The sequence below is a fragment of the Martes martes genome, assembly GCF_963455335.1.
Source record: "Martes martes genome assembly, chromosome: 8".
Taxonomy (NCBI): domain Eukaryota; kingdom Metazoa; phylum Chordata; class Mammalia; order Carnivora; family Mustelidae; genus Martes; species Martes martes.
In genome coordinates, this window is record NC_137895.1 from 106,602,298 (window position 1) to 106,630,123 (window position 27,826).

Consider the following 27,826-nt stretch of genomic DNA (forward strand, 5'->3'; position numbering starts at 1 on the left):
GCACTGTCGTGGTCTATCTCATGCTTTGGAAATTCTCAGTCAGAAACAAAACCGGTGTTTGGGGCAACAGGCAAGGTAATGTTGCCTTTACATAGCTACTGAAGCATCAGCTTTCCCTCTTCCTTTTAATTCTGCGTGGATGATTAAGGACAGCCAAATCTCTCTATTAGATTTCATGTCTGAATATCATAGGTACACACAGAAGACAGAGCAAACTGACTGTATCTGATAATGGCATTTTCTTCTTTTTTGTTTTCTTCAGCAGAAAAATCTAAAGCTGATAAAATGTTAAGAGGCTAGTTAAGAGGTCGTCAGAGGCAATATGAAAATGTCCTTAAATGTACATTCATTTAGAATTCTTGGATTCTTTTTAGCATGGAGCGTGAGTTCATTCTGGCTGTTCTTTGGGAATTAACCTCATCTAGTTTATGTTCCCAACAAATATTTCTATATAATCTGTTCTTTGAAGGCATTTATCATTTGTTTCATATTTTACCCAAAATATCCTTCAACACCAAATCATGAATGGTAGCTTGCAATCTTTTAACAAGGATTCATGGTAATATTTGTGCAACTTTAAAATAGTACACGTAGATAATACATAATTACATAGGTAAAGTTTAAATAGGCATGAGAAGGATATCTGATTTGCTAATGCTCTCCTTTCTCTCTCTCTTTAATAATAATTTCACTCAAAATCATAGGGATATATATCTCTTAGTTGGAATGCAGCAAAGAAGGCACTTAAATTCTCTTTTTTCACTAGGAAAACTATGGTAATGTGGCAGCGTAAATTACACACATCTCTTCTGCGCACTTCAGGGTAAACCAAAATTTTAAAATTCCTTCAAACCCCATTTGTCTCATCAAGTCTTTCCCAAACAAGTGGAATAATAATCCCAATGTAAGAACCAAGAACATCTAATCAGACATTTGATGTAAACACTTGTTTTTGAGACTTTGCTCAAATATCCTATTTCTTGATTTATGGTACCATTTATCTAGTTCCAGTTTCTGTAAGACTGACCACACTGATGATGACTGGTTACTGGTATTTGGTAGTAAGCACACACACACAGCTATGACCCCCCGAAAGACCACAAGGTGGTTAAGAAATTAGAAAGTTAGAACCGTGAAGTTTCAGAGCGTGAAGGCAGCTGAGAAGTGTGCAGTTCAACTGCCTATTTCACTAACGAGGAATGTGTGGTCTCACAAGGTGAAATGACTTAGCCAAAGACATCTTGACTGGTTCCATCTGTTTGCTCTGAAATACGCTCCTCCCCAGCCTTACAAATGAAGTAAGAACAGAAATAAGTTTTATATTTGACTGAGTTGTAGACTTGGTTGTAAGAGACAGGAATGAGGCTTTTCTAAAACCAGCTTCATATGGCATCTCAAGAGGAAAAAGGCAAGATGGAAGGGAGGGAGGAAAGGAGTATGGAAGGAAGGAAAGGAGAGGGAAGAAAGAGGAATCGGAGATTTCTAGTATTGGCCAGACTTCAGGGCAGTGAGTGCTAGGACAGCAATCACACTGCCCAAGTCCTGGCAGCCACAGATGGGAAACACAAGCTGTGTTTGGTGGTTCCACGTTAACTCTGTACTTCTAGCCCATTTGGAATGCTTTGCACTAAAAATTATTTTCTTCCTCATGTTCTTTAATGCCTTTAAAGTAATGTTCTTTCATTCACCTTCTGCCTTAGCTCTACTGACCAAACACGGACACAATCTTGTAAAACAGATTCTTCACTGGCCACAGAGAGTCTACATAGCATTGTTATCTTTGGCCCCTGGTCTGGTTCTTTTCATATGACATAGTTTTACTGCACCTCACAAATCAGTAATCCCATGATCTCAAAATATTGGAGAGTTCGCAGTAGATGAGAAGCAGTTTCTATTTTATGGGTGACTAATCCTCACAAACATTTTGGGAGAAACAGTGGAAAATCTAAATAAATACCGTGAAGTATAACAACCTTCTTTCTAAAGAACTTAACTTCATTAGAAAGTTAATGCCATAAGCAGCAACGACAAAAACAATCTCTCAACTGAAGCGTTATATGAATTTGGATTAAATTGACATGTATCTCCAGCTATAAACTAGCATTTATTATTTTGAAAGAAAAGGATGGATTTATCTTTTAAGATGTTTTTATTTATAACAAATGCATGTTATGTCATTAGGCCTTCCTAATCTCCACAGAGGTCATTATCCTCCCAAAATGAGACTCCAGAGGTCTGCTGCTGGCCTCAAGTTCATGAAAGGCCAGATGGAATCTTTTTCATGATACACTAACTTCCTGATTTTATTTATTTCAGGGGACAGTTCCTTTAATCTAAGAGATTTAACAGAGTAAATAACCATTAAAAAAATTAGGAAGCAGAAAAAGTCATAGGTAATAATAAATATAAATAGGAACAACTTATTCTGTTTTGTTGGTCATTTAAATTTATATTTTCTTGGGGCACCTGGGTGGCTCAGTGGGTTAAAGCCTCTGCCTTTGGCTCAGATCATGATCCCAGGTTTCTGGGATTGAGCCCCACATCGGGGGGGAGGGGGGGGTCTCTGCTCAGCGGGGAGCCTGCTTCCCCCTCTCTCTCTGCCTACTTGTGATCTCTGTCTAATAAATAAATAAAAATCTTTAAATTTATATTTTCTTTTTGTTCATAACCCTGCTGATTAACTTCAAAATCTCCTAGACCACAAATAACAAACATGGGTTCCCCAAAATGTCTTTCCCCCTCTCTCAGCTAATAGTCCTCCTGAAGACTCAGGTTTTCCCATTCCTCTAGGGATAAACAGCCTCAACTTTTCTGTTATTCCTTTAGTTTTTTTGTATATCCTTGGATCCCTCCCCCCCCAAAAATCCGAGCACATCGTAATTAAGTATTTACACAAGTGTTTCCTCCTCTAGACTCTGAGCTATAGCATAACGAGTAGAATGTGGTAAATAGTCAACCAATATTTGCTGAGTTGAACTGAAATCAGACTTCAAGAGCTTATACTATCAATACTCCTTGTAATACTAGTATTAATAGTTATCACTATTCTGGGCTAATTACACATCACAGACCAGATGTCCTAGATCCTCTGTATTCAATGAACACAATCCCTACCAGGGATTACAGCCTAGGGAGTCTCCTCCCAGTGCTCCTTTATTTCTCCTTCTAACTGAAGTTTATTTAGCTTTAAACATCTGGTAACCTTAGGCATTAGTAATGGTGATGGAATTTTCTCATTAGGAGATGAGCTCCCTAGGATTGTATATTTCTATTGATCCAGCACTATGTGAGCACTAATGTATTCATTTTATGTGTATTTATTATTACAACAATTCTACCATATACCAGTCTTCCTGATTGAATACCTGTCAGGTCCTGGCAACGAAGAGTTCAAAGAATGCAATTAATCTGCAAAATCACTTGCATTTATCTTCGAAGTATAACTAATAGTATTTCGATGTAACAGAAAAAAAGAATTCAAATTCCAGTCATGTGTGATAATAGTAATCTGAAGCTTAGATATACAAGTACCTAAATTATCTTAAAAACATAAGATTTATATGCAATGTCAATTATTCCAGCAATACACTGAAAACATACTATCTTAAGTGAATCTCAGTGTAGCATATTAAGTCTTATCTCACACAACTGTAGTTTGCAAAAATACATGTTTAACCTAAACATAAAAGAGTATTTCTACAGGTTAAAACCTGTTCCAATGAAAAGCAGACTTACTCATACTTGAATCAGATTATTTAACCAAGTGTTTAATAATCATAGGAATAGCTTTGCAGAAAATACCCTACCTATAAAATACATGATGAATGAAAAATTTCCAAGATTTTATATAGCTGTGGCCTACTGAGAAGAGCCAAATACTACATCTTGATTGAAGGAAAGTGAGCCAGAGTTTCTGCAGTTTTTCCAATTTGACCTTGATCTATAAATTGTGGATATAGGCAATACTACTTTCTCCAAAGCTCTATGTTATACACAGTTGAATCATGTTTTGGTCCCACTTGAATTAAATGAGAGCTCTAAGGCTATACATAGGATAATTCTGACATAAATTCTTGGCCAGAATTGTTTTCTTTCTCCAAAACCCATAGGTATATGAAGACTTGCAATTTTTCCTTCTGTAGGTTAAGAAGAAATTTAATCCAATAGTTTCAAATTGATTATTTGAAACTATTTTCTAAATGATTTTTGGACAAAAATCAGTAATATAAAAGACAGACTCTGAAAGAGCAGATAGGAACACTCAGTGTAGCCATAATGAGCACTTACTATATGCAAAGCGCTGTGTTAGCGTAGGAAAATGGAAAGACATTTCACACAGTAAGCATCTCAGAATGTGTTTTGGAATCCAGTTTTTGCTCTGCCAAGATTTAGACTTCTATCATGCCAAACTGGGCGCTCAGAAACAAAATAGAAAATACAGTCTCTCTCCAAGCCACAAATGTAGTGTATGAATCCAAATAGCATCACTATGCAGATGTTTCTTTGGTAGAAGTCAAGAATCTTTAAAGTGTTTATGGTTCAGGATAAAGTAAAAGTGACTTCACTTTAATTTCACGCTCACAGGGTATCTGTGTATCACCTTTGCCATACAGGTACTTCATCTAAGCGTGCCTGACTGCTAAGTCAAATAAGTTTAGAAATGCTTATACAGTTTCCCATTAAACTCATGTGACGGTCCTATACCCAGTGAGTCCCCTAATAATCAATGATGAAAGTCTGAAGGCTGCGTAAATTGGGTGGTCAGGGTGAAGAGAAGTATTGTTCATCTACCTTGTGTGTGTGTTTCTAGGAGCTACCACGTACCACAACAGCACACAGTAAAAAACAAGAACGTGAAACCTAGATGTACCACGTGGCTAAGAAGTGAAGTTTTACTGTACTTGAAGCTTTTCAGAGCCATCTTTAATTGATAGGATGCCAGTTATTTAGATTAATAGTGTCCTTTAGAGTTTAGATCTTTTCCTTTTAGCATGAATTGAGCATTGACAGAACAAAAGAGTAATTCTGGGTTAAGGTCAGAGTGACAAGTTTCATCACTCAAGTCACAGCAGATGTATAACCCTTAATCATATATTAAAACACATTAGCTTTCTGAGCAATGATGCATAATAAATAGATCAATTTTCCAGTTCGAATGGCAAAGGAAACTTACAGAGTCAGATTCAGGGACCACATTATAATTTTTAAATTTTGGTGGTCTTTCTTTCTCACTAAAAAGCACAGACTTCTAACTGGTAGAAAGAATCCTTGGTTCTCTAATGCAACCAACGATGCCCTCAGGTATAGCTTAAGAGCAAGACTGTATAGGTTACCTATTCTAATTGCATATGAAATGTCAAATTCCTTGTCTCCCATTCCATACTGCACATAATTTGAATGAGTTTACTTTAAGGATCTTGTATCACTGGACAGATCCTTAATAGAACATTTTCTTCTTATTCCTGCAAATACTAAGACTCTGCCTAGCACGAATGTCAAGTATTTTTAGCCATATAATTACTTTAAAGATGTTTCTTGACTCTAGAGGGCTTCAGGAGTTCAATAAAATCCCTAAAGTTGTATGCATACAAAATGATGTACATATATAAAAATAGACATGTTTGGAGGTAGGGAAGTACAAAGCATAGACCCCCTCCCCCAAGGACAATGCCTGTCACATAACAGGCAATTAAAAATTTTGCGGGGGCAGGCGGGAAGGAAATTAATCAGATTCTCAAAGGGATCTGTGACCCAAAGAAGGTTAAGAACTACTATTTGAGGATCAATACACCACTAAACACCTTCGAATGGAAAAATAAACTCTCAATTATCTATGGGCAGAGAATGTGACTTTCATTTTCTTAGTAAAAAATTTACACAGAGTTCACTTTTAACCTTTCAAATTGCTTTTGTAATAATTGCCTGAACTGATTCCAAGGTTAAGAAAACAGATGATAAAGTCTCAACGTCTTAGAATTCGTTAAGTTGTAAGACCTTTTATTCCTTCACGTGGCCTGAAGTCTAGGAGAGGGCTTAAAAAAGAGACTTCATATCCTCAGCCACAGTAAGGATGAACAACACAGTTCCACTTCTGTTATCGCTTTGTGTCATTAGCTTGAGAGATGGAATTCCCTCCCTCCCTCCTTCCTTCCTTCCTTTCAAGTAGGCTCCATGCCCAGTGTGGAGCCCAAACTGGGGCTTGAACCCTGAGGTCAAGACCTGAACTGAGATCAAAAGCTTAACCTACTGAGCCGCCCAGAGACCCTGAGAGGTGGGATTTTCGATCTCTACCATGAAATGGCCAACAGGAAGGAATTTCAGAAACCTGAGCTACTTTTTGGCTCTTTCTCAATTATCCCAAGCATAACATCTTCAAAGCTGGACAAAAACATCAGACATATGTCCACAGAGGACAATTCTAGGATTAATATAAATGATTTGGGAATTACTTTAAGTACATTGTATGTGTCTATTTCTTATCTAGATCTGTTCATTTTGGTGGTTATTTGGTGCCACAAAACAAAATATTAAGATGTAGTCCCTTCCCTCTGTAATTTATTACTCATGCCACTGCTTTCTCAATAGCCTAGATAATCAATAATCAACCAATTAGTGGCAGTATAGTGAAAGAGAAAACATTTCATAACATGCATTGTATAGTGAGCAATGTTGTTTCCAAATTATGACCTACCTTTGTTTGCAAATTTGGCTTTCATACTGCTATTATTTATCATTGACTATGCCCAGGTACATTTCAACTGGAGCTTTGGAAAAAATTAAAGCCTACACCTCGAAATATCCTTCCTAGCAGCCATCAAGAAAAATCTTATTAATTGCTTACCGTATGTTACTTGTTTACTATATATTTTGTTCTAGGAAAAGGACTGCAGGAGAAATGCTAGGGCTTTCCTCTGCCAGAAAATTGACTTCAAAAAAATGATTCTTAAAAGGGAAATGGAAAGTTAATTCCTTTCACTCAGGAAAAAAAGATTACGTTGCACAGGTTTTCACATATTTGGCAAAAAGAAACCTTTCTTCTTTGGTCATGTGCAGAAAGTGGATGGCCCAAGCCAAAGGAAAGGGGTCTTCCCAACAATCTGAAATTCCCAACAATCTGAAAACTAGAAACTCAAATTAAACTATTTCCATCACCTCAAATTACTTAAAACTTTCAGTTGAGGTCAAATTACATGAAAGGTTTTGGTATTATTTGTTTAATATCCTGAAGATGTGTTTTAGAATAAGGATAGTTCTACAACCAGGTTGAGGAAGCCAAGATACAAACTTGAGAAGAGGTAGTATAGCATTCTAATCAACTTAGAAGAAGAGATCAAAATAAGATGAACCATGGTTAATAAATGCTAGGATAAAACAGAAAGGCCAGCCATGAAATTTAAATATTCATTTATTTAAGGTCTTCTTTGATAAGGTTCAATTATTTCTACTTTTAAAAATTGAACAATATTTTATATACTATAAAAGGCACAGAACTTAAAATGTTTTGTTTGATGAACTTTGGCAATAATATACTCTCAGGTAATCAACCACCCAAAACAATACCTAAAACATTGTCATCCTCCTTACCAGGCAAAAACTACAGCACTTCCACCACCAACCCAGCAGACACATCATTTTCTGCCTTCTATCACCATAGATTGGTTTTGCCTGTTCTTAGACTTCATATAAATGGGATCATACAGTAGATGGCTTTTTTTTGCTCAAGTTGTTTTTGAAATTCATCCACGTGTTGAATGATTGGTAGTTCATTCCTTTTTATTGCTAAGTAGTATTCCCTTATATGGATATGGATACACTAAATTTGCTTGTCCATTCACTTACTGGTGAATGGACATATGGGTTATTGCCAGGACATTTGGTTAGTTTGGTTTTTTTTTTTTTTTTGCTATTATAAATAAAATTGTTATGAACATTTGAGTATAAGTCTTTGTGTGGACATGTTTTCATTTCTTTTAAGTAAACACCTATAAGTGGAACCAGTTGGATCATATGATAACTATATTTAAGTTTATAAGAAATTACCAAACCATTCGCCAGTGGTTAACCATATTACCCTCCCACCATCAATGTATGACAGTTTCAGGTGAATGACCACATTCACATTAACACTAGGATAATGTCAGCTTTTAAAATTTTGGCCACTCTACTAAGTTATGTGGTATCCTCATAATTTGCATATCCATCCAATATGTGATAAGCATACAAAAAAGTGCTCAACAATTAGTTATGACAAAATGCAGACTAAAACCACCATGAGATATCACTTCAGAACACCTAGAATAGCTCAAGTTAAAAGGAACAATGTTAAGTGTTGACAAAGATAGGAAGCAATTGGAACTCTTATATGTTATTGGAAAGAGAATAAATAGGCACACAACTTTAGAAAACTGTTCAGCAGTATCTCTTAAAGCTAAACATTTTTATACTATATATAAAGTGGTTGGTAAAAACACAAAACAAATAAGTGCATATATCTACCTAAAAACCACGGGCCAGAGTCCTCATGGCAACTTTATTCACAATAGTTCACAACTAGAAATAATTCAGATACCCACCAACAGGAGAATAAGATAATAGATTGTCCTATTCTGATGCACTATTCTGTTGCTACACAGCAACAAAAAGGAATAAGCAATTGATACAAACAATAACTTAGAAGTTCCTGATGATTATTATTGAGCATCTCTTTACTGGCTATTTATATACCTTCTTTTGTAAAGTGTTAAATATTTAGCCAAGTTTTTTTGGGACGCCTGGGTGGCTCAGTTGGTTAAGCCGCTGCCTTCGGCTCAGGTCATGATCCCAGGGTCCTGGGATCCAGTCTCGCATCGGGTTCCTTGCTTGGCTGAGAGCCTGCTTCTCTCCCTGCCTCTGCCTGCCTCTCTGCCTGCTTGTGTGTACTCTCTCTCTCTCTCTGGCAAATAAATAAAATCTTTAAAAAAAATATTTAGCCAAGTTTTTTAAAAGATTTATTTATTTATTTGAGAAAGAGAGACAGAGAACGCAAGGGGAGGGGCAGAGGGAGAGGGAGAGAAACAGACTCCACTGAGCACAGAGTCCGATGTGAGGCTTGGTCTAAGGACCTTGAGATCATGACCTGAGCTGAAGTCAAGATTTGGACACTTAACTGACTAAGCCAGGGCCCCAAATATTTTTACCAATTTTTAAGTTGGGTTGTTTATCTCCTATTATTGAGTTTGAAGAGTTACTTATACATTCTGGATATAAGTACTATGTCAGATATATGAAGTGTGAATATTTTTTCCCCATCTGTGGCTTGCCTTTTCATTTTCTAGAAGGTATCTTTAGAAGAAGAGAAGTTTTTGATTTGATGATTTTTCCCTTTTGATGGGGTACAACTTATCATTTTTTTTCTTTTATGGTAAATGCTTATGAGTCAATTTAAATCTAGTGTTTGGTAATACCTGTTTTTAACCATTTTTGATAGAGTGTTATAGATTTGGTTGCTTCCATAAACATGAAAAATAATTTCTTATTTAACTCTCAGATAAAATCTATAGCATAAACCTTACTGTTCAAGCATATGATTGTGGTTTAACAGGGCTATAAGGCCCTATAGCTCAGGAGTTAAAGCACTGGTCTTGTTTAACAGGGCCACTAGAAATTAGGAACATAACCCGTTTTCATGTATCATAATTAAAATACCAACTTTGGCATAGTGAATAAATTTAAATATCAAATTAGAATGTCTCAATAAAAGTAAAACAATTTGAAGGAAATAGTCCATAAAATGTTTTTTAAAACTTAAATTTTCATAAAGAACTTTCATGTAAGATTAAATTAACATTTTCCCACATTATATATCTCTTCCTAGAATTATTACATTTCTCAAGATGAGGATACCTGAATTCTCACAAGCTGCACTTTCTAGGAACTTTTATGTAAATGCTACTACTATCTATATCAAATCAACCTTGAGGAACAGAGGAATGCTTATGTAAGCTGCTGAAATTGTTTAGTATTTCAAGTTTCTATCCAGGAACCACCCAGAGCTTTAAGTTATGTTTATTGTCTGTTTGATAATGCCCTAAAAGAAAAAAGACTGATGAATAGTTGTGAAATTGTTGGTTAGGCTTTATAGGTTGCCTTGAATAAAGCAATCTAATAAAAACAGTTCGGTCTCATTGCAAATATTTAATGGTACATACTTAATGCAAGAAATTAAGTGTTGCAGGGGAGTAGGACACTTAGCTTGTAGGAGTTTGCACTCTAATAGAGAAACCAAGACATATAAATATAAGGTAAAATATAAGTACTAGTGCCTGTTGTATATTTCCAGCTCAGCATTTAGATTATTTTGAACATTTATGTTTATATATCTGTCTTGTTTGCTAGTGTAGTTTACTCTAGGAGGGAAGGAATGTGTCTTATCCATTTTTGAATTCTCAAAACCCAGCAGAGTATGAATCAGTATCAAGAAACAAGTGTTCAGGGAACCTGGGTGGCTCAGTGGGTTAAAGCCTCTGCTATCGGCTCAGGTCATGATCCCAGGGCCCTGGGATCGAGTCCCACATCGGGCTCTCTGCTCAGCAGGGAGCCTGCTTCCTCCTCTCTCTCTGCCTGCCTCTCTGCCTGCTTGTGATCTCTGTCTGTCAAGTAAATAAATAAATAAAACATTAAAAAAAAAAAAAAGAAACAAGTGTTCAATAAACACTCACAAAAGTCAAGGTAAGAGTATATGTTGCAGCAAGAAATCATAGCTAGATAGAGGAATTACAAAAACATTAGGGAGAGGTCCAGTTTCAGTTGGGTTTTGAAATACGAGAATTTATATGGTAGAGATTAGTCAGGGTGAGAGATTAGTGAGGGTGAGCATGTTTAAAAGCATGGAGATAAGAAAAGAGTATTCTGGGAAAGCATTTAGTTGTGTTTGGTTAGAAGACAAGTGTGTAAAAGTTAATAGTGGACGTGGTCAGACAGGTAAATTGGGACCTGACTATAGCAAGCTGTAAACACCTGGTAAAAATGTTTACCTGGTAGGCATTTAAGATTTTGAGCAGGAAAGTAACCTGATCAGACTTAACACTCTAATAAGATAAATCTAATAGTGGTTTTGGATGGAGGGGACAAGCCCATTACAAATTATAAAGCTAATGTTATATCATCTTTTTTTATATGTTTCTGAGCTCAATTTGCTAGTATTCTGTGTGTGTGTGGTAAAACACAAATAACATGGAAGTTACTATTTTAACATTTAAGTGTACAGTTCAGTGTATTAAGTACATTCATGATGTGCACCTATCAGTACCATCCATCTCCAGAACTTTTTCATTATCCTGAACTAAAGCTCTGTACCCATTAAAATCTAACTCTCCATGCCTCCTCTCTCCAGCCCCTGGTAGCCACTATTCTACTTTCTGTCACTATGAATTCAACAATTCTAGGTCCTTCATGTGAGAAGAATCATACAATATTTGTCCTTTTGTGTCTGGTTTATTTCACTTAGCATAAAGTCTTCAAAGTTCATCCATGTTAGAGCATCTATCAGAACTTCATTCTGGTTGAGTAATATTCAGTGTATGAGTGTATGAGTGTATGTATATACCACATACTGTTTATCCATTCATACACCACTGAATATTTGGGTTGTTTCCACATTTTGGTTATTGTGAAAAATGTTGCTATAAACATTATTTTGTTGATGATTTCTTTTATTGGTGTTAATGTGAGATATCAGTCTATAATTTTCTTTTCTTGTAATGTCTTTGTCTTGTTTTGGTATCAGGATAATGTTGCTCATAAAACAAGCTGGGAAGTATTTCTTCTATGTTCTGGAAGAGATTGTTTAAAATTAGTGTTATTTCTTTTTTGAATTTTTGGTAGTATTTACCAGTGAAACCATCTGGACCTGGAGTCTTCTTTATTAGAAGGTTTTAAACTACAGAGTTAATTTATTTAATAGATATGGGATTATTTGTATTACTTACTTCTTTAGTACATTTTGGTGCTTTGTGTTTTTCTAAGAATTAGTCCATTCATTAACTTGTTAAATTGATAGACACAGAGTAGATCACAGTATTTCCCTTATTATTTCTTTAATGTCTGTGGAGACCCCCACTCTTCCATTCTTTTTTTTTTTTTTAAGATTTTATTTATTTATCTGACAGACAGAGATCACAAGTAGGCAGAGAGGCAGGCAGAGAAAGAGGAGGAAGCGGGATCCCCACTGAGCAGAGAGACTGATGCAGGGCTCGATCCCAGGACCCCGAGATCATGACCTGAGCCGAAGGCAGAGGATCAACTCACTGAGCCACCCAGGCGCCCCCCACTCTTCCGTTCTTGATACCACTCATTTGTGTCTCCTTTCTTTTTTCCATCACCCCTGTTGAGTCTGGCTGTAGTTTCACCAGTTTTACTGACTCATCAAAGAACCAGTTTTTTATTTCACTGATTTTTTTCTATTGTTTTTGTTTTTTTGTTTCATTGATTCCTGGGTTTGTATTTATTCCTTTCTTCCGCTTCCTTTGGGTTTAGTTTGCTTCTCTCTTCAAATTTCTTAAAGTGAAAGCATGAAGTATTCATCTGAGAGCTTTCTTCTTTTTTAACCTAGGTATTTGATGCCATAAATTTCCCTCTAAGCCCAACCTCAGATACATCTGATATATTTTCATTTTTAGTCAGCTCATTTATTTTCTAATTTGTCTCCCTCTTTGACACATGAGTTATTTAGAAGTGTGTTGTTTAGTTTCCAATCATTTGGGGATGTTCCACGTATCTTTCTATTACTGATTTCAGAGTTCAAATGCTTTGTTGTCAGAGAGTATACTTTGTATGATTTCAATTTCTTCAAAAATTTTAAGGTTTGCTTTATGACACATGATGAAGTTTATCTTGGTATGTTCCATGTGCACTTGAGAAGAATGTACATTCTGCTCTTGTTGGATGGAATGTTATATAAATGTCAATTACATCAAGTGAGTTGACAGTGTTGTTTGGGTTTCTATATTCTTGCTGTTTTCTGTCCATTTGTTCTATCAAGTATAGAAAGTAGAGTACTGAAGTTTCCAAGTATAATTGCGGGTTTTATTTCTCCTTTTATTTCTATTACTTTTTGTTTTGCATTTTTGGAAGCTCTGTTATTAAGTGCATACTAATGATTGTTCTGTATTTTGGATAAACTAACCTTTTTATCATTATGTCATGTCTTTGGTTTTTCTTTGCTCTAATGTTTACTTTGTCTGATATTAATAAAGTCACTTCAGCTTTCTTTTAATTAGTATTTTCATGGTATATATTTCTCCATCCTTTTACCTTTAACCTATCTATATCATTAAATTTAAAGTGGGTCATGATTTTTTTTAATCCAATCTGACAATCTCTGTCTTTTAATTGGTATGTTTAGACCATTTACATTTAATGTATCTAATATGGTTAGATTTAGATCTACTGTTTTGTTTGTCTTTCCTAAGTTTGGCTCTGCTGTTCTCTCATTTCTTGCCTACTTATGTATTTTAGAAATGTTTTTAATATCCTAATTTATCTATTGGTTTCTATAATCTCTTTGTATTTTCTTTTTTTAATAGTTGCTCTAGGAATCACAATACCTAACTTTTCACAATCTACTACAGTTTTCATTTTACTACTTCAAGTAAATGTAAAGGCTTTACACCTATACAGATCCCCTTACCCTCTCTCTTTTATTACAGTTGTCACAGATATCACATCTACATACATTAACTCACCTCCTGACAACATTACAACTTTTGCTTTCAGTAATCCTGTGCATTTTAAACATCTTGAAAGGAGGGATAACAACTATTTTATTGACCTATATTTTTACTGTTTATGTGGCTCTTCCTAAGGCACCCTGCAGTTCCAGCATCCCCTTTGGTATCACTTCCTTCAGTCTGAAGAACTTCTTTTAGCATTTATTTTAGAGCAGTTTAGCTAATAAAGAATTCTTTGAACTTTTCCTTCTCTGAGGATGTATTTAATTTCACCTTCATTCTTTTTTTTTTTTTTAAGATTTTATTTATTTATTTGACAGAGATCACGTAGGCAGATCAAGTAGGCAGAGAGGCAGGCAGAGAGAGAGGAGGAAGCAGGCTCCCCGCAGAGCAGAGAACCCGATGCAGGGCTCAATCCCAAGACTCTGGGATCATGACCTGGGCCAAAGGCAGAGGCTTTAACCCACTGAGCCACCCAGGCGCCCCTCACCTTCATTCTTGAGGGATATTTTCACTGGAAATAGAATTCTTGTTGGCAGTTCTTTTATTTCAGCACTTTGAAATGTTGTCCCACTGTCTTCCAGGCTTTAAGGTTTCTGAAGAGAAATCTATGGTCATTCAAAACATTGTTCCTCCATATGTATCATTTTCCTCTGATTGCTTTAATGATTTTTTTAAAAATTTATTTTTTGGCAGTTTATGATGATTAAGAGGCATGGTTTTCTTTGCGTTTATCCTGTTTGGGGTTCATGGAGTTTCTTGATTCCATATATTTGTGTCTCACCAAGTTTGGAAAGTTTTCAGTCATTATTTCTTCAAAAATTTTCTAACCAAGACTTTTTCTCCTTTTGTTGTACTCCAGTGACAAAAACTCAGACCTTTTGATATTGTCCTACAGGTTTCTGAGGCCCTGTTTTTGTTTTTTCTGTTTTGTTTTGATCAGTTTCCTCTATATTCTGCAGGTTGGATAATTTCTACTGATCTGTCTTCGAATTTGCTGACTCTTCATTCCTCCGTCATCTCTATTCTGCTATTAAGGGTCCAGTGAATACTGTATTATTCAGTTCCAAATTATCCATTTGGTTCTTTTCATACCTATTTCTCTGCTGAGAATTTCTCTTTACATTCATTTTAAGAGTATTCAGTTTTACCTCATGGAGCATAGTTATAATAACATATAATTATATATTATATATTATATATAATTATATATAATATAAATGTTATTATATTAACAATATAATAACTATAACAGTTATAATAACTGTCTTGAAGCCACTGTCTTATAGTTCCAACACCTAGATCATCTCAGGGTAGTGAATACTGACTGGCTTTTCCTTGAGAGTTGATCAGATTTTCCTGGTTCTTTGCAAGATTAGCAATTTTAGACTGTACCAAATGTCCAACATTTTGGTTACATTTTGAGATTCCAGGTACTCTTAAAACTCTCCAAAGATTGTTTTGTTTGAGAAGGTGTCCAATTCATTTAGGTTTAGATAGGAAGTTCTCTCTTGCCTTTTATGGGAAATGGTTCCATGTCAGTTCCATTTCAAAGCTGTGTCTGATATATATATATATATATATATATATATATATATACACACACACACACATACACATACATACATACCACTTATGATGGTGGTTTATATTTTAGGTGAGTTCTCAAAGACTTTGCTATGTCTGTCTTTGCTACATGGATGTGAACCTCACAGGTGAGATCAGGACTTGTGTCAGTTCATAATCAGAATTAGGAGATCTTATTCAGCTTTCTCCTCTAGAATCTGCCCAACTCTCCAGCTCTTAGGGGCCCCTTTCCCTAGACCTCTGGCTATAAAGTCAAGATGTCTCTGAGTTTTGGCTTATCAGAGTCAGGCAGTCTGCATAGTTTGGGATGCTCACAGGGTGAAGCAAAAGAAAGATAAAAATATATAATGGGAATGCCCCTGCTGCCCCTACAAGTCTTTAGACCACAGGGGCAGTGTTTCCAGTTACTGTGGCAGAGATAGGACGTTTCTTGGGATCTTTAGGTGACTGTGCCACAACCATTATTGCCACAGTGGCAGTTCAGCTTTGCACTGCAACTGGCTTCAGGGTAGGGCTAGGAGAGAAAAAAGGAGAAAAGAGGGAGACTCTTTTCATACTTTGTAGCTTACAGGAGTCCATTTCTCCAATTCCCAAACTAAAAAGAGGGGTTTCTCTTAGTTTTTGTTGTTCTTGTCCATAGTTCTGCATCTTGGCCCACTCTTGAGTCACCATCTTGAGATAAGAAAAGAATAAAATGCAAAAATTTACCACCATACTGATTGTTCTTCAGAATTTGATTTCCCGTCCCAACAGGCCTGTTTTTTACTTTCAGAATCTTCACTTAGTTGCTTTTTGTATTTAGAACTCTTAGTTCTGAACAATGAGAGAGATGCCTGATAGTGAACTTACTATATTTTGGCTGGTGCTGGAAGCTTAATCCCTTTTTGTTATAAGGTGTTATGAAATACCTCCAAGTAACAGGTAATGAAAAGCCTGAACTGGAATGAATGTGGGAAGGGAAAGGAGGAGAAAGCAGCAGAACCACTACTGAACTAGGACTTAGCAATTGTCTGAGAAAGCTTCACTTAACTTTACTATTACCAAACATGCTAAAATATAATTCATATGAATATTTAGCCTAACAAATAATCTGTTACTACAAATGAGCACTACAGGACTTCAGCCCTACAGCTAAGGAAGTTATACTTTTGGGGGTATACATAACTTTTATTTTTGAGTTAATTTTTCTACAGAAATGATGCTATACATGCTAGTGCTATATTTCATATGTGCATCATTATAATGTTACTGTGTAACTCTTCAGTATGTGCACAATGGGCTAAAAAAACACTTGCGAGTTGACTCAGAAACCTAACCACCAATTAAAATATTGTTTCTATGAATGTTATTCTGCTATCCAATTTTTAAAATTTGATAATTATCAAAATAATACATGTACATAATTTAAAGTCATATACTACTTATATAATTATTTTAATCTGCAGAGCCATATAGTATACTATAATTAAGTTTTTCTTTCTTCTACAATATTTTGTATTCCTAGGAATTAAGAATTGACTCCTTTTGGGAGCCTGGGTGGCTCAGTGGGTTAAAGCCTCTGCCTTCGGCTCAGGTCATGATTCCAGGGTCCTGGGATCAAGCCCCGCATCGGGCTCTCTGCTCAGCGGGGAGCCTGCTTCCCCCTCTCTCTTTCTCTGCCTGCATCTCTGCCTACTTGTGATCTCAGTCTGTCAAATAAATAAAATCTCAAAAAAAAAAAAAAAGAATTGACTCCTTTTGTTGTATTTTTCCCTCCCTCTCTCCAATGTTTTTAATGTTTCTATAGCATCACCAAACTTTCTTAACAAGAAACTATAAATGTCCCAACAGACTCAAAGTATTAGTTGTAAAGTTTTTCTTAGACATCCTTCCTGAAGCCCTTTATCCTTATACTTTAATTTAGACTGACTGATCTTCTGTTGCACAGGGGTCATTATGGGATTCCTCTTGATCATTCTTCTCAGAATTCTTTTACCTCTATTCAGTGTTTGGATCCCCTGTTTCCTGGATGGCTTATATATCCATCATAACAGGCCCAATTATGCTTCAGTAACAGATGACCCCCCAAATCTCAATGTCTTTCAGTGATAAAGATTTATTTTTTGTACACATTACATGTCCATCATGGCTCACTTTACCTCTATGCCATGTTATCTTCATTCTAGGACCCAGACTGACAGAGCAGCCTCTGCCTAGAACATTGCTGGTCATCATAGCAGAAGGAAAAGAGACATGGTGAATCATGAACTAGTTCTTCAAGTATCTACTCAAAATGATACAAACTACTTCTACCCACATTTTACTGGCCAAAGCAATTCACATGGCCATACGTGAGTTCAACCCTCCTGAAGAGTGGATCAGTGGCGGGGGCTCGGGGGCAAATCATGTAGTCAAGTCTGACACAACAGAACAGAGATGTATAATCTTCTACAGGGAGGCAAAGTTAATACATTATGAATAATAAAATTATCACAGCATGCCTTCCTCTTTCTTGTTTCTTCCATCTTTTTCACGAAATGCATCCTCCACCCTTGTAGGTTTATGTCTCTTTTTATTCCTTTATTGTCATTTCAACAGTTTTAGGAGAACCATAGGAATGTATTCAATATGCCATGTTTTACCAAAGTCCAGCAATTACTTTAAAAGGGAACTGCTAGGACATGGCCTATTTGAAAGAGGACTGACTGTAATTATCATTTTCATTTAGCATACCATATTCCATTGTTTATAACAGTTTTTCCTAGAGCCTACAAATGTTGATAAAGGATTTTAACTGTATTTCTTTCTGAATACAAAACTACCCAATATGGTAAATTCACTTTAAAACTGAGGCAGAGTTTCTAAAACAAATTTGATCTTAAATATATTGATTTTGCCTTTTATCATTTCCTCCAAGCTGCAGGTTTATGTCTGCAATGAAATCAAGCAGCTTAAAAGAATTTCATTCAACTCCTGTAGCCACAGACAATGGTATATTCAACATGTTGGTCTAACTCTGAAATCTACCTGCCTCTGCTGTCTGTACTATCTTAAATCTTATGATATATTTGGGAAAATACAATCTTATTTAGCTATGAAATGGAAAATACAGGAAATGGTTGCTAAAGGGCTATAACAGAAAAGAAATGGTCAAATTCAGCTTTTCATTACATTAGTTTTTATTTGATATTCTCCTTTCTAATAACTAAAATATAAGAGATTCTCAACTTAAAGAAAAACAAACTTGTTTTTTAAACTTTGGAGTGTGCAATAAAAAGATTAAGTATTTCTTAAAAGTTAAATCTTGCTCAAATGTGTCATTTATATGTATTAGTATTTTCACTGGTTGGGCCTGGGCTTTTAAATTAAGACTTTCTCAGGGTGCCTGGGTGGCTCAGTCGATTAAGTATCTGCCTTCCGCTCAGGTCATGATCTCAGGGTCCTGGGATGGAGCCCAGCATGGGGGGGGGGGGCGGGGAGTGCTACTCAGTGGGGAGTCGCCTTCTTCCTCTCTCCTTGACCCTCCCCCCGTCATGCATGTTCTCTGTCTCTCTCTCTCAAATAAATACAATCTTAAAGAAAATAAAATAAAAAATAAAGTTAGGCTTTCCCAGTTCAAATGCTATTTCCATCTCAAAATTGTAAGGACCCTGATAAATGACTTAAATCTCTTTAATCTCAGTTTCCTCCTTTATAAAACAAGAATAACAGTATTTCCAAGAAAAAGTTACAAGAGTTAAATAACCCATATAAAGCCTTGATGTAGTGGCTGGTGGACAGTAAATGCTTAATAAATATTTGTTGAATAAATGAATTTCTGTCCTTAATTAACATCTACCTTACCTATAAGTTTATATAAGCCAAACCCAATTACAACCAAGCTTAAAAACCATAAATCCTTTAATGTAATAAAACCACATATTTTGTGTTTGGTCAAATTCAAAGTTACTTATTTATTAAACATCCTTTTTTTAATTAAATGAAGAAATTTTAAGATTTTTACTCCTTGATTTTGATCTTAGAAGATCACCTAATCCAAAACAGGGATAATTATCTCCCTAGGTATTAATTTGTCTTTTAACTTAGTGAATCTAAAATAGTCCATGAGAAAACTCACCACAAACTTAAATCAACTCTACCTGTTAACATACGGCCTATGACATACCTAGGCCAAGGTGAAATGCCAACACTAGACAGAGAAGTTCTTGATTATATAAGTCTTGAGGGGTACAGAGTGTTAAACCCCCCCCCTTTTTTAAAAGATTTTATTTATTTATTTGACGCAGAGAGAGAGAGAGACAGAAAGAGAGGGAATACAAGCAGGGGTGGAGGGAGAGGGAGAAGGAGGCTTCCTGCAGAGCAGGGAGCCCGATGCGGGGATCATGACCTGTGCCAAAGGCAGATGCTTAACAACTGAGTCACACAGGTACCCCTTAAAAACCATTCTTGATTGAAGCTGGCTTCATTGTTCAAAGGATGATCTATATGTTATTAAAGAATATAGGATTATAACATAAAGTATTTGAATTCTTTAGAAACATTTGAGAGGTACCCGAGACTTTGAAAGCAACCTGGGGTAAACACTCCTGTGAACCTTTGATGGCAGAGACTGAAAAGGCTTTTACAAGTAACTAAAACTAAAGACTATGGTTGCAAAGGCAATTAGTACCAGATATTAAGGAGAAAATAAAAAGCAAATAAACCCAGAAAGGCAAATAGATCCATTCCCTTCCATTCTTTGCTCTTCAACTGATTTCATTCCTTTCTTATGGAAATTCATTAGAAATATTTTGTTATGCATCCAGAAGGCTGCCTTCAATTTGCATTCATGTTTAATAGTGCAGAGAACAATACAGATGATGTAGAAAAAAGTGGAAAAAAAAGCACAGAATTTACAGGTTTCTGTCAGGTCTGTCATCTCATTGAGCCTCACTTTTGTCATATGCAAAATGACAGTGAAAATGTCTTCCCTACAAAGTTGTGATTATGAAATATGGTACAATAAATGAAAATGCCTGGAATAGTGCTGTTCAACAGAAATATAAGGTGAAGCACAAATGTGAGCCACACATGTAATTTTAAATAAAAAAATTAAAAGAAGCAGGTAAAATTAATTTTAATAATATATTTTATTTAACTCAATAGATTCAAAATATTATCATTTCAACAGATAATATAAAATTATTAATGAAACTTTTTTTAACATTCTTTTTTGGTACTAAGTCTTTGCAAATCAGTGCATATTGTACAGTCACAGCACAGCTCAATTCAGATTGGCCACACGTCCAGCGCTCCATGGCCACTCACAGCTGGGGGCTACCATATTAGATAGAAGAGGCCTGGAGCCAAGGTGAGGCTTTATATGTTTATTACACCCAAACTCTATTTCCTACCAGATAAACTGTGTGGGACTTAGGAAAGGTATTTTTAAAAATCAACCACATTAAAGAAAGTTTGTATTTTTATATTTTTGATACAGTATGTGATATGATATATAATCTGTAATATGGTGATAAGAATTTAAAATAAAATACTATCTATACTGACGAGACCATGTATTTATCCAAAATAAGAACAACCAAAAATGATTATTATAAGTCACTGTTATTCATTTATTTTATACTTATTTTTGTGATTATTTGACACGTTCTAATAATCTAAAAAAATAAATACACCTGACATAACTACAAACATACAAATAATTCAAATAACTATAAACTACAATTGATTTAACTTCACTCCTAGCAAAGAAATAGGAGTAAACAACAAAATATTTCCTTATATTACTAAATTTTTCACTGCACAGGACTTACCATTGGTTAAATCATGTTACGGTTTTAATGGCTTTTTTCTCATAAAAACTTAACTGTAATTCTCTAAATAACAGATGACCACTTATCATGACAACTTGATTATATGTGAATATAATCATAAGTTAAAATGCTATATTTATTTCAAAACAAAACAATTCACTGGAATTAAAGCATTAACTATTATTTGGATTACATTGATTATTAAAATTATACTGAATAGTATACAGTTGCCAAATTCTTATATCTTGATCTCACAAGCAGGGTGGAAAATATATGGAAAACACTTCTTAACTGCCAGGTCTTTCTGAAAGTTATGCACAAAGCACAGATCACGCACAGGCACATATGATTTATTTTTAAGTATGCTCTCGTTTGCTGTGTATGGAGATGCTCCTGCAGTTCATGTATTTTTCATCAAATTTTCTCTGGGTTGCCCAATAGTCCAACACAAGTGGTCAGACAATCACAAGAGTAAAATGGAGAGAGACTACTGAACAGGCGATTGCTACACCTTGTATCAAATCAGACAAGGACCATTTAGTTACCTAATATAACTTCAACATTACAAAGTTTACAAAATTCGTAATGACCAAAACTCTTTGGACTTTGGTTTTTCATTTACTAGGTGTTCAAAAGATGGCAATCTAGAATATGGCCCTCTTTTTCCAATAACCTATCAGGATGCACAGTCAGAAGTGATACACAAGGAAATAGTGCCATTAGCTAAATCATCAATTCTGTGCCTGTAGCACCACCTTTGTGTCTGTCCCTCTGCAGTATCCTGACCAAGAATTTGTCTCATTCAGCCATACTCAGGTTTAAAATCTCTGATGGGTTCACACTACAAACAAGTCTAGCTGCAGAAGACAGGGTTCAAATACTTATATCATCCTATTCACATTGTTTTCACTGAAACTTTCATGAGGTAGGAGCAATTCCCTTAACTGGACTTGCGTATTTCCTAAGTTAACTGATGCTGACACAAACACAAACACATCTACTGTACAATTTTAAACACTTGGCCAAACTGCAGAAATAAAACCACCCAATACATTAAGAAAGACTCACATCTGGCATTTCTGTAGAGAAGGAAAGGATCCTGGAGCTGGAAATCCAGGTCTTTAGTAATGGGTTCTGTCCTGTTTTCCATGCTCAACCTATTCATAATGGTGAACCCATGCTTTGGAGAAGCAGACCTAAAAATCGCAAGGGGCGGGGATGATATCAAAAGACAAATTATTCCACAGAAGTACACTTCAGTAGAACTACTATTCGAATATGCCTCTCAATCTTTTTGTATGTATATACAGCTTTGTGCAGACTGTACACATAAAAACCAATGATTCTTTACTATTGGCTAACAGTACTAATGTACTAATTCATGTACTACTTCATATGTAATATATCCAGTGTGACCGCCCTTGCTGTCCCTTTGGCAAAAGCAAGTCCTACTTATTTAGCTATGTGTATATAGGTATCTTGCTTCCCTCTCTAGGTTGTAAATTCCTAGGCAGAAATATTAACCACTTAAAAAAAATTACTAACAGATACTTTTAAAGAATCTTGAGTGCACATCACAATCATACAAAGAAATTTTTCATAGAAAATGTTAGTGTTGGTTTGAAACTGAAGCTGTAAAATCTCTTAAAGAAATGATGTCCCTTTGGGTCAACGAACCCGTGATGAGATACAGTACAATTAAAAGATCACAGAATTTAATTCAGGAAGCAGCTATTTTGTCTTCCTCATAAAGGAAACAACTTCATAGATAAACTACTATAAAAGTTTTTCCTCCATAACAGTGTGTCATTTAGTGACTTTTTATTTTTCGTTTCAGTGAATAAACCTTCAGTGCCTACTCTCTGTCAGGGAGAACCCAAATTACACAGAGTGTAACTCTAACAACTACATGTGCATTTGTCTACTCTTGGGTGACAGCCATATAGTAATCCAACTGTGCAACTTCTGGTGACAAATGAAACACCAAATGCTTCTACGCTGAAACTGAAGCAAGCAGAATTCATTTATTTACTTTAAACTAGGGCAGCAGGGTAACCAACCCACAGAAATGTTCTGAGCGATAGGAAGAAAAGGTGTTTATGCTTCAGTTTTATTTCAAATTAGCCATTTGATGCTACTAACGAAGTAAAATACAGCTACAGTACTACTACAGAATTTTGAGACCTCCAAATATAAACTTGATGGAAGCCAATCCTTGCCTAACTTATTTTACAAAAAGGTAAAGCAGTGGTGGGCATATGATCAATATTAGAAAGAATCACGATAATCATTTCAACTTAAATTCCAAGGAAGAAGGAAAGAGTTCCCAAGATCTCTCACAGAGAGGGTCCTCTGGAAGTGTCAAGTTCAAAAATCACCAGTGGGTGTCTCTATGAACTCTTTATTACAGAAAGCAAGCCATGGGAGGAAATAAAGAAAACAAATTTTAAATGGAATTAGGTACTTTTATACAGAATCAGAATTTGATTCTTCAGGTATTTCATTATCACAACAGGACCTCACCTCTCTAATGGTATGGTTACTATACCATCTTATAATTTATAAAATAGGCTCGGGGGATGAATGTGCCAGTTCCTCCAAAGCAGTATCTATAACAGAAGTCAAAACATTATCACCAGCAGCTCCATTACCTGTACTAAAAACTCCCCTCTGACTTTTATGAGCTTTCTGTCATTCTCTACTGAGGAAAGACCTCAACATTTTAGAATCTGGCATCTATCTGATGGTGGGGGGGGGGTTGGCCCACCCCCCCAGGCAAGAGAGGAGATGGGGAAAGCTCCTATTCTTGAGGAGTTAGATTTGGGGAAGAGATTAAGGAACAGGGAAAGAGTTATTTCTCTACCTAATGGTTGAACTGACAGTTCCATTTGGAACTCAGAGTATATTAAGAAATACCTGAAAATGCAAACCTACATTTGGTTTGGGTACAAAAGAGAAAATACTTGTATAATTTGTTAATCTTCTGCAGTCAAAAAGAGAGAGAGAGAGAGCACCTACTAAAAATCCCTAAAACAAATCATTAGCATATATTAATACAACTTTTCTTTCACTTCTCAAAAGAGTAATACTTGTATGAAATGAATGAGAAATGCACTGTGTGTGTGTGCTTGGTATAAGTCAGAGTTTATCCATTTGGTTTTCTTTTCACACTTGAGAATTCTCAAGAGTAGTCTATACTCAGTGGTATGCTCTGGTGTTTCAGAATGTTTTAGAACATAATGTAAACCAAAGGAGCCAACGGCTCTTAGGCGCTCCCACCACTTTTCTAATAAACCAACCTCCTCTACCTACTCCAATGGTCTTGCCCATCCGTTCCTTTCTTTCCACTCCTACTGTGGCTTCCGCCTCCTTTGACACACTCTTCTGACATCCTTCCACTGGGCCTGCAACCCGCCTCTCTGCAACATTCTCATATTGCTTGTGTCTGTATGGCTGACTCTTCTCTGTATCTCTGGTACTGAAAACTCAACGACTAGCCCTCATCACTTTCTTCTCCTTCAGAGAACACTTGTACTCTCATGGCTTCAATGACCAATTTAAGGCAGGTGACTCGAAGCTCTGTATCCCCATCCCTAACCTGGCCTGTGGAACCTGGCAGCTCATTCAAATGCCCTGCTATTACACCAAAATCATTATTTCAAAATAAAATTATCTTCAAACCAGATTCTCCACCTCCTATCTTTCTATTCTGCTTATGGTTCTGTCATTCTTTGTCCTCTATTTCAAAATCTTAGCTTTTTTTTTTTTTTTATTTCATCATTCCCTCTATATGTGCAATCTTTCAAGAAATTTGTTCAGTCTCAGCTTCTACCATTCCAGTCCATACTCTCATCATCTCATATCTACTCCACTGCAATAATCTTCTCATTGTTCTAAGTCCAACTTCTTCTAGAACCAGTGCATCCTCATAATGCTAATACACTGACTCTCCCCACACATTTTGCCATAACTCTGTTATTTCCCTGTTCATAAACCTTCAGTGACTCCCTACTGCTAAGAAAATAAATTGCAAAATCCCTGGTCTGACATTCCAAGACAGCAAAATCTCTTTACCTTTACTGTCTTCTAACTGATATAAACCAGGATAAATTCTCTGCAGCCAAAAGTCATTTTCCTTACTGTCCCTTCCCCACACTAGGCCCTATGCCTCAGCTTTCTCCATCCTTCCCGCTGAGACAGCCCTTCCCTCTCTTCTGTGCAAGTGTTACCTCATTCCTGAGGCCTACTTGAGACACACCAATTCGATAAAGCCTTCCATAATCACAGCAGCCCATTCATTCCTTATAACCTATCAACTGGAGCTGAGAATAGGCTATCTATTGGGACTTATCTTTATTTTTTGGTTATTTTTATTTATTCTTGGGGGGGGTGGTTTACCTTTAAATGTAAAAGTGTAAAAAAAATGTGTGTGTGTGTGCATGCACACACATGCATTTTCTGTCTCCCCAATGAAGCTGTTAGCTCTACAAGGGTTTGTACTAGCCCTTTGTATTTTATCTTCGTCCTCCCACTGACAATGATGGACAGTTTACGTGAATGTTTATATGAGCAAAATGTTGAACTATTAAGACAAAATGCATACTATGTGATATTAACAATTTCTGATACAACTGACAAAAAACATGAATTTATCAAATTTATCCTGAAATATACTCTATTAACTATATAATAGAGGACTCAAAGACATCTTTAATTTTGGAGCACACTTCTTTAAAGAGTCAATGACGGGGGGCGGGGGGGTGACCAATAAAACCTTTTTCCAAATAGTAATTAAAATATCTAATATTCTTAATAGTGTACTTCTAGTTTCTTGCCAATGCATTATATTCAAGGACTCTGTACTACTCATTTGAATTAAAGGATAAATATTTAATACTGTTTTAAAAAGAACACAGATTTAAGTTCTTCAATACTGGAGTTTAAATTACATTCTGAAATTAGTATTCCTCATACTATACCAGGTGACATTACTTAGTATTTCCTTCCTTATATCACTAATAACTTCAAACCAAGATTCAGGTTTTTTCACTTCTCTGTGAAATAAAACCACATTTGAAGAGCAACGCAACTGAATTAAAATATTCTTCCAAAGACTGTCAGTTTCTTCATAAAAGTAAAATACTCTTACCTTGTGTAAACAAATAAGGTTCCTTCCACATCAGTCTTTTCCTAAAAACAAAACAAAACAAAACAGCAAAATGTGTATATTCTCTTCATTAATAGGCACTTTCACAGAAGTTAGAGAATAGTCAGTTTTAAATAAGGCCAAATCCATTTAATAGGAAGGTTTACTCTTAGGGAGGAGAAAGGTAGGTTTTCAGCCAGGTTGTGGCTCTGCTCATTAGGCAGCAGGAAGCAGCCCTTCTACTTTTGTCATTCACGAAATAAACCATCATTCTCTCTCTTTACCAAAGACAGGGACAGCAATACACCTCTGGCTAAAGCAATACAAAAATAAATACGCTCCACGGATTTCCTTTGAAAGAGGAGATAAGTGTGCTGCCTTGTCCTCTACCCTGTGACCTGGGTACGTGGCTGCAGAAGTCACTAGTGTCTGCATTTCATTATCCCCCTCTTTATTTTCTTGGTTCATCTTCTATTGCCATTTCCTGTCACCAAGGAGAGCAGATCTTCTGTCAATAACCCGACTTCGACTACCACAGAAGAGAGCAACGATGCTGTAGTTTCCAGCCAAATTAATCACCAACATGGTGTGAAATATTTAGAGTCTCTATCGGATCTTTGAAATCAAGTTAGAAACATTGCTAAGCTTGGACTCAAGAAATCTGCCTGAGAGAAACTGGTTAAGTGGTAAAGTGAAAGTGATGAACTATCATTTCAGTTCATTTGGAAAGGCTCTCTTCCATCTCTCCGAAGACAGGAGTCCAGGCCCTGGTAAAATGTTCATTAGTACAATGCATACTTAAAAAAAAATTTTTGTTTTAACTAGTCATTAGATTATTATAATGCAGAATTTAAAAGGTACATATGCTACTTACATGGTTTAGTTTCCCCATTCTATCTAACCTCCTAATATTTAATTATTAACCTCTATTATAAAATTATTCCAAATTTAAGTACTCTGTAGTTTTGGGGGAAAATGCACTCTTTAAGAACAAGGTTATATATAATATTAAATGATAACTTCTTTTTTTTCTTTTTTTAAAGATTTTATTTATTTATTTGACAGACGGAGATCACAAGTAGGCAGAGAGGCAGGCAGAGAGAGGGGTGGGTGGGCGGGGGGAAGCAGGCCCCTGCTGAGCAGAGAGCCGACGTGGGGCTCGATCCCAGGACCCTGGGATCATGACCTGAGCCGAAGGCAGAGGCTTTAACCCACTGAGCCACCCAGGCGCCCCTAAATGATAACTTCTTAAAGGCACATAAAACATTGGAAGCATGATCCTCTCACATGCTCAAGTAATTTCGGCAATTCTCTTGGTCACCTTACTCCAGCAGGTCTTAAGGTATAGACCCCGCACTGGCAGTATCAGCATCACTTCGGAACTTGATGGAAATGCAAATTATTGGGCTATTCCCCAGACCTACAGACTCAGACTACAGGGGTGATGCCCAGCAACCTCATGTTCATAAAGCTGTCTGGTGATTCTGATGTACACTATGTGAAAACGGCTGCCTTTGTTAAGTAACATTCTCTGCCCAAAGAACTGTACTAGGAGTCCTGAAATCAAAATCCATGATGTCCCAAATTGTGTCAAA

At 36.1% G+C, this 27,826-nt stretch overlaps 2 protein-coding genes across 4 annotated transcripts in view; one reads left to right on the plus strand and one right to left on the minus strand.

Moving 5' to 3' along the window:
* Window positions 1-27,826, minus strand: part of DCP1B (decapping mRNA 1B) — a 56,068-nt gene that overhangs the window by 21,828 nt on the left and 6,414 nt on the right. For 2 of the 3 annotated variants that reach the window (XM_080812079.1, XM_080812077.1), the window contains exon 2: window positions 26,235-26,275. In XM_080812079.1, the coding sequence (XP_080668205.1) occupies window positions 26,235-26,275 (41 nt within the window). Of the gene's footprint in view, window positions 1-22,153; window positions 22,282-26,234; window positions 26,276-27,826 lie in introns of all 3 variants that reach the window. The other variant, XM_080812078.1, reaches the window with a different exon arrangement.
* CACNA1C (calcium voltage-gated channel subunit alpha1 C) overlaps window positions 1-27,826 on the plus strand; it is a gene marked incomplete at its 5' end in the record, with an annotated part of 716,579 nt that overhangs the window by 311 nt on the left and 688,442 nt on the right. The gene's annotated exons all lie outside the window — the stretch shown is intronic.